The sequence below is a fragment of the Rosa chinensis genome, chromosome 1 (assembly GCF_002994745.2).
Source record: "Rosa chinensis cultivar Old Blush chromosome 1, RchiOBHm-V2, whole genome shotgun sequence".
NCBI classification, from domain to species: domain Eukaryota; kingdom Viridiplantae; phylum Streptophyta; class Magnoliopsida; order Rosales; family Rosaceae; genus Rosa; species Rosa chinensis.
In genome coordinates this window covers 63216095-63223978 of record NC_037088.1, presented here as the reverse complement: position 1 = coordinate 63223978, position 7884 = coordinate 63216095, and the positions used below count along the sequence as shown (strand labels likewise).

Here is a 7884-nt window from a genome sequence, read left to right as displayed (position 1 = left end):
CACCACACCCTGAGCTTTTAGAAAGATTCATTCTTTTTGTATTTGAATTCTGTAGAACTTCACACAAAGCTTTACCAATATAAAGTTTAAAGAGGGCTGTCACTCGGTCGGTTCGAATCGGTTATAGGTATTACCAACTTCAAAACCAAAGCTTTCGGTTTCAAAATTGAGCTACCAATTACCAACCAAAATTTTTTATTTTTAATCATATCTACTAAATTCGGTATTTCGGTTTTCGGTATTACCAACTTTAGAATAACTAATTCTTTGTAATATAAATTAGAATGAACAAAATTAGGTTTTTCAATTTTATAACCGTAAACTTCGTATTCATCTACTAATCATAGCTTTCTTTTGTATATATGACATTAAATTTTAGCAATTTTCAATAAAACTAGCTTATTTAACCATCTTAGACTAGGTTACTCAAAATACATGTACTATTATTATGTAGTATATTGAGTAATGTTCATATTATTATGAAAACTTTTATGTTTATTTCTTAACATACATGTCTGTGTATTGAAAACCATATTATATAAAGCTAATATTTAAATAATCGGTAAATTCGGTATTTACCAAAACCAAACTAACTTTTTCAGTAATTTTCGATTTCAGTTTTATCGGTCTCGGTTACCAAAAAGTGGGTTTACCAAACCTAAAGTATCGGTTGGTATTCTGTTGGTTTGGTAATTACCAAACCAAGTAGTAGCCCTAAGTCTTTAAACCAAGAACAAAAAGCCACAATGGCAATGCGTTAAGAGTCCTAGAAATTAAAGCAAATTATAAAGCTATTACATACTAATTTACAGAACATTTTAACCTTATAGACTTGTCCAGACTAACCGTGTTTTTCTTCTCCCACAAGTAACATTCATGACATAAAATGCTTGCAGATCCACATGTCAATTATTATCATTTCAGACTACAGTGGAATACGACACACATCATCATCAAAACTTCTCTGAACCAACTTGAGGCAGCAGAGTAGTATTGCAGCTGCGTGGTTGTTTTTAGAGGAGAAAATGGTTTGGATGACAGGCACATGTTCTAGCTACCCAAATGCCACTGTTAGCTGGCATCAATTACTCAACTTGATTTGATTCTCCCTTTCTGTGATGGAAAGGCGAGATTCAAATGTTATCACTGGTTGTCAGATGTGATCACCTATGAATTTGCAACGAATAATTAAAACTAGCATCAAAGAAATTATAGATGACAGAGCTAGCTAGCAAGCCAACTCACCTTTGATAACATTGTACCATTGACACGTTGCCAGACTCCCTTTTCGTTTCCTGATTTCCTCTTTATATTCTCTGTGCAGAGAGACAGGTCATTAGAGAGAACACGAGGGTTATTGAGCTGAGTGAGAATAAGAGGGCAAGTTAGTTTGTTCTGTCCAAGCCATTGACCAGAACTTTAGAATAGAGAAACATACGTTTTCCGCCTCAAATTTGTTGCTAACTTCATATGTTCTCCTCACTTTTAATTAGTTCAAACGCTCAGATTTACACTACTGAGGGAAAATCATGGTGATATTTTCAACAATCCTCATGATAGTAACATCAAGTGCTGAAATTTTTGCCCGAACAATCCTCAGAAGAAAACTCTACAACAGCAAAAAACATATGTTACCAAAATTTCTCCAACAAGGCAACAGCAAGGTGCCAAACTTGTGTATCATACGTACGAGAATTCACAATAAAAGCTATATACTTGTCAAGGGAATGCAATCAACAAATTACAATTTCAAGTTTCAGACAAATAATTCAGTCACCCACAATGTTGACTAGTGCTATTTCTAAGTATCGCAAAACCTATTTCAACCAAATTAATAATCACACGCCCTGTGCCATCCCAGATGATTCAAACTCATACATCTTCCCCAAAAAAGTTTGCATGCCCAACTTCAACATCAAATTTCATAGAGATATAAATCATAGTGAATTTCTCCACTAAAAGTTAAAAGCTACAATAGCGAAATTCAGGGAGCCAGTAACACAGATGCTAATCTAATTTTGAAAATAAAATATATGGTAAGGGGATTTAAAACTTCAGTTTCCAAGTATTGCTTGCTCAGTGAGAAATTTTAAGTGTACATACCACTAAAACTAGCATCACTATCAACATACTACATTAAGCACAAAATGTAAACAAAAGCAATTATAAATAAACAACACATATCAAGGAATTTGTGCATATCAATGAGTGTTCCTTTTTTTCAGTGTGGGTGAGTTCTGAGTTCCAAAAAATTAAAAGATGAGTAACAAAAATAATAACATGAAGATCTTTACGAGCATCAAAGACAGCACAGAAATGCAAGGACTTTCTACTAAGAAACTAACCTTGGATCACTACTGTCAACTCTTCAACTAATCTTTTTTCCCTTCATGCAAGCCAAAGTCCTCTGCTTCTGCCACTTCTCTATATTTCCACGCCATACTTCACCCAGCCAGTAAAAGCAGCTGCACAGCGGCCATAACAACCCTCTCCAACGACTCCTCCCCCATCAATTCTTTCTCTTCTTTGGCCTCACTCTGTGAATTTGGCACCACCAGACCACTGTGGCTGCCCAACTCCGATATCTCTCCCTCGTCAGAGACTCTGGTGACTCTGTCTCCTTCTCTCTCTGTTTCTCTCTTTCTCAAAGAGAATGTCGACCCTAACACATGACACCCCTCCCCATCCTCCTCTTCTTTTCTCTCAGTCTGCGGCTCTGGTAACAGCTCCAATATCTGGCACGTGCCTCTCCCCTCGCGCGACTCCGATGACTCTGCCTCCAACTCTGTTTCACTCTTTCTTATTTCCAACGGGTCCGTAAAGAAAGGTGCGCCAAGCCCCGTCACCCTTCCTATAGCACAGCACCCCTCCCCCTGCTGCACCGCATCCTCCATTGTCTGGCCATCCACATGAATTATGGGCTGTGTCACGCTATTTTGCATCTCGTCGTGAGCATAAACTAAACGAACACCGCAGACACTAGTAAACCAATCTTCTGTCGGAGAATAAGTTCCAGTTTCTACTACAATCTTAAATGCATCTAATCTATCTTGTGAAATCCTGCCATATCCAGACCATGGCAAATATGCCATGAACAGGTGATCTGACTCTATACTGTAAATTCCGAACTGCCGGCCGAGCAAATCAAATTCGAAGAAGTACTCACCATGCTTTCCTTTTGAGGTCCAATAACATCTTCCATACATATCAGATACATCATGACGAGCACCATTGAATTTAATAACAATGCATATAGCAAATCCTAAAAGCTTGTTATTGAAACCATTCAGTGGTGCTTGGAAAGTTGCTGAACATCCTGTCTTCCGAAAAGTTTCTGAACATCCTGTATCCCGAAGGTTGAACCATTCTGGAACTTCACTTCCAGGAAGCCACATGTGGAACCACAGAGGTCGCAGATGACTGTCCTATACATTGAAAACAACTATAAACTTAATTTCGGGATTTGTATGTCTGTCAGTTGAGAGAGAGAGAGAGAGAGAGAGAGAGAGAGAGAGAAACCTGGTCGAGAGAATAAGTCTCAGTCTCAACAATATCTATAAACAAATTTGCTTGAAGCCGGAAGCAATTAGAAAACCTGAAGTCTAGAATTCTACATACTGGATCAGTCTTTCGTCTTGAAACTGTTTCCAGAGCTGTGCAATCATGTGCATCTATGCGTATTACACTCGATGAAAGCTCAGGTACCGACTTCAGTCGCTTACAAGCTTCCAATTCAAGATGCGTTAGACAACGAAGTCGATTCATTGTCACAGGTAAGCTCTCCAAATTGTTTCTGCACAGCTTTAATGTTTTCAAAGAATATAAATGAGCAATACCATCCGATAACTGCAACAGATTGCAGTCACTTAAATCAAGACGTAGGCACGTAGCAGAACAGAGTAACTACAATATTCTTCGATTGATGTTGGCCAGGCTGACAAGGGTGCCGTCATCTTTTTACATCCAATACATGATAATCCACCTTTAAGCTTTCCCAAACGTAGGACAGAGAATGGAAGTTGTTTTATACCACTATATCTTACATCGAGGACCTCTAAGGATTCTAAGTCCCCCAATTTCTCAGGCAAGTAATGAAGTACTGAGCACCCAGACAGATTCAGATGTGTAAGCTTTGCCAAATTACAGATACTGTCGGGAAGAAATTCAAGGCTTTTGCAGTTCCGCACACTTAATTTTTTAATCCTCAGAAGCAGGTCGATTGATGAGGGCAGTCCTTTAATTGCGGTCCCATCTAAACGAAGCATTGATAGCTCCTTCATGATTCCTGAAATCTCCGGAAACTTTTCAAGATTTGAGCAGCCCGAAAGACAAAAGGTCTGTAGAGATTTCATATGAATTCTCTTTGGGAGAATCTTGAGTTTTTTGCACCCGGTAAGATCCAATGAATGAAGGTTTTGAAGAGCAGAAATGGATGAATGAACCTCAAATAAACTTGAACAGCCATCAAGAAGTAGTGTCTCAAGATTTATCGCCTCAGTTAAGTCGGGGATTTTGACAAGGTATCGACAGTGACTTAACTTGATGACTCTCAGATTTTGTAGGGGCTGCATTTAAAACACCAGGAAAACATGTCTTCATACTTGGGGCACATGGAAATTTATAATTTTGAAACAAGAAAAGGATATTTAGATGATCGTACCTTGATTCCTTCCCAAAGTTCTCGAATGTGACTACCACGCATGTCAAGGTGAACAAGATTCTTCGGGATAAAAGTTGATGGCAAACACTTTACCGGGCATCCATGCCATAAGAGAAACCTCAATTCATGGGAAAGAAACTCGAAGTCCCCGCTCAAGAGTTGTTTACAGCCACCTACTGGGCATATATTCTTGCGGCACTCGCTATATGGAATAAGGTATACGTGGAATGAATAACAGATTATTAGCAGTCTTAGCTTCGTCATCCTTACAAAGGCCTCAGCATTTATGCTTAGGTCAACTTTTGAGTTCGACAAGTCTAGCATTAAGCATTCAATTGCATCCGTAGCCTGCAAACCAATAGCAAATTACATGTCAGTGCAAAATATCCATAACATTATCAGAAAGTTAATACAAGATTCCCATGATTTGGTCAAAGTTGAATCTTTGTATTTTACCAAACATTATGTACACATTTGACATGGAAAAGAGCTAAAGAATGATCATGATTGATTGAATATCTCACCGTATTTTGAGTCAACACGTGATTAACATCTTTATAACTCCACAACCTGCTACGCTTCCCAGGTTTTTTAGTAGATTCTAGGCGGACGATTTCTCTACCCATTTCTTGAATTAAATCATGCATGTCGACTCTGTAATTTGACGAAGTTATGAGAGCTCTGTCAACTAGAACTCTTAATCCATTGTGGGGAAAGAAGCCAAAACTGTCCAGTAATTCCGTTACAAAATTTGTGCGCCATTTTCTAAAGACACATGCAATATCTAGGAATATGTTTTTCTCTGAATCGTCTAGTCCATCAAAGCTTGTTCTAAGCACATCCTGAATTTCTATGTGTGGGATTTTCTTCAATTTCTCCAACACGACTTCCCATTCACACACACTTCTGTTATCAAGAAATGCCCCCAAGACTTTAAGTGCTAAAGGCAAACCTTGAGCATATTCTATGGCACGCCTTGATAGATCATCGTAGTCTCTGTTGGGTTGATTTGTTCTGAAAGCATATTTCCGAAACAGCTCGAGAGCTTCATCATCCCTTAAATACGATGGCTTGAACGTCTCATTAACTCCACTTAGTGATTGCTTATTTCTAGTCGTTACAATGAGCCTACTTCCCTCACCAAATGCATGTAGTTTTCCAAGCAAGGCTTCTATTTGGGCAAAAGTTTCCACATCATCAAGAACAACCAAGACTTTTTTCAAACCTAGCCTTTCCTTTATCATATTCCAACCTCTGTTCAAACCCAGACTCTGCACCATTTCCTTCAGCAATATAGATATAAGTGCTTCCTGCATTTGTACTTCACGCTTGTTTATAAAAGCTTCTTTGACATTATCAAGAAAGCAGGAGTGTTCAAATTGGCAAGCAATTTCGTCAAAAACAGCTCTAGCAATGGTTGTTTTTCCTAAACCGCCCATACCCCATATTCCAACAACACGAACATCATTCACCTGAAGACATAATCTTGAATTCATTTCTGTAATGTGGGAATCCATTCCAACCAAGCCATCAGCTTTATTGGACGAAGTGTGGATCAGTTTTTTTAAAGTATTTTCAACAATTTCCTCAACAAGCTTGCCGTCATCCCTGCAAGATTTGAAATCCGTGTAATTGTATTTTTAAAGGGTGATTGAGTCATACAGTTACTAGGAACATATAGTGACATAGAACTAAACTAAAATGTGATAAAGACTAAAATCAGGCCACTCCGCCTGACATACTAACTAAAACTAACCGAGAGTTTGAATAAAGATTACTCACTCATATTTGGTCGAATCCCAGCCAGATAGATCCGCGAGTCTATTTACAGCGGACCTCCAGCTTTCCAACTCTTCGTTGTCGAGGTTAGAATTCTCTCCATGTTTGGCAAAAGCTTCAGCAAATTTTCCATTGATTTTCCGTAGATGAGAGGGATCTACTTCGTAGAAGATAGGCACCACTATCTGCTTCTTCGTATCCATGCAATCCAGGATTTTGACGAGCTCTTTTAAGCACCAAGTGGAAGATGCATACTTTTGAGATAAAACTACAATCGAAATCCTCGAGTCCTCAATAGCTGTGAGTAGCTCCGAAATCTTGTTTCCTTTACTGAGCTCTTCAGAATCGATGAAGGTGTTGATTGTTTTCTGTTTCAGAGCTCTGTAAAGATGGCCGACGAAGATCTTGCGGGTGTCTGCCCCTCTAAAACTGAGGAACACATCATACTTGCAACGAGCACCAGATGAAGATGAAGCCGCCATCATGTAAGAAACACAAGATCAACAACTGAAACTAGTGCCCGATTTTCTAATTGCAATGAAGAGCCTAATAGTGCAAGTTGCTCTTCTTGTTGGATGGATGCCAAAAGAATTGGAGTGGTTTTGACTAATGGTGGGAATGGACCCAGGAAATCAAATGCCTCCGAGTCCGTCCACTCCTCTTTTCGAACTGTTCAAGGAAAGGTACCTTCGCTTTTCATTATTCTCTACTAACCAGGTAATTTCTCAATCTTTGTTTTGGTATTTGGGGTTGGAAACTAGCACCGACCATCCATATGGTCGGTGCTGTACGTGCTTGGACTGGCGCATTTGTCAAACTATACACAATAATTATATCAATTTCTATGTACCGGGCAAAAGCAATATGATCCAATCCTAGTTTTCAATTTCTATGTACTGGGCAAGAGCAATATGATTGGTTCATAGTTTTCAATGTGTATGTCCCTGGCAAGAGCAATACAAACCGGTAAAATTGTTGCTTGCACTCTGATCAATTGCTTTTTTTTAGAGTAATTAACTTTGCCCGGTCCAGCTTAACTTAGAAAATTAATGAAATCGTAAAACTAAATGAAGCATGTCAATACAAAAATATAATATGTCTTCTTGGATTCCAGAAGTTGAACAAGTTTTGTCATGATTGGAATTTTCCTGTGGTGAATTTGAATTTGGTGGAGACCATAGAGCATAGAGCATTGACCATTGACTCTTATCTTTGGCATTCAGAGGTTCAGGGTGATTGATTTGCACAAGAAATGTGGCTTTGTTGTGAAGTTGTGATTCGGAGCAACTCAGCTTTTAGTGTCAATAAAGGATCCAACTCTTATCAAAGAGATGCTACTAGACTAGGAGGGCATTCCATTTGGCCTTTGGAAGGTCAAGTCTCTTTACTTCTTCTTTTGATGAGCAATCAGCTCCTTGTTTCACTTCTTGTGCTACTTGGGTATT

General features: G+C 38.7%; 1 protein-coding gene across 3 annotated transcripts; it reads right to left on the bottom strand.

Moving 5' to 3' along the window:
* Positions 1-612: 612 nt before the first annotated feature.
* LOC112171850 (disease resistance protein RPV1) lies at positions 613-7110 on the bottom strand. Of its 3 annotated transcripts, none has more exons than XM_040513123.1 (8): positions 6443-7110; positions 5185-6268; positions 4661-5008; positions 3520-4565; positions 2346-3425; positions 1439-1609; positions 1246-1362; positions 613-1167 (listed from the first exon to the last, which is right to left on the bottom strand). In XM_040513123.1, the coding sequence occupies exons 1-4, from the start codon at positions 6922-6924 to the stop codon at positions 3867-3869; spliced, it is 2613 nt and encodes an 870-aa protein (XP_040369057.1). In that variant the 5' UTR covers positions 6925-7110; the 3' UTR covers positions 613-1167; positions 1246-1362; positions 1439-1609; positions 2346-3425; positions 3520-3866. The 3 variants fall into 3 exon arrangements, with proteins under 3 accessions (XP_040369057.1, XP_024159275.2, XP_040369058.1); XM_024303507.2 differs by having other exon boundaries at positions 1246-1316; XM_040513124.1 differs by having other exon boundaries at positions 1246-1316; positions 2346-3420.
* Between the last annotated feature and the right edge of the window lie 774 nt (positions 7111-7884).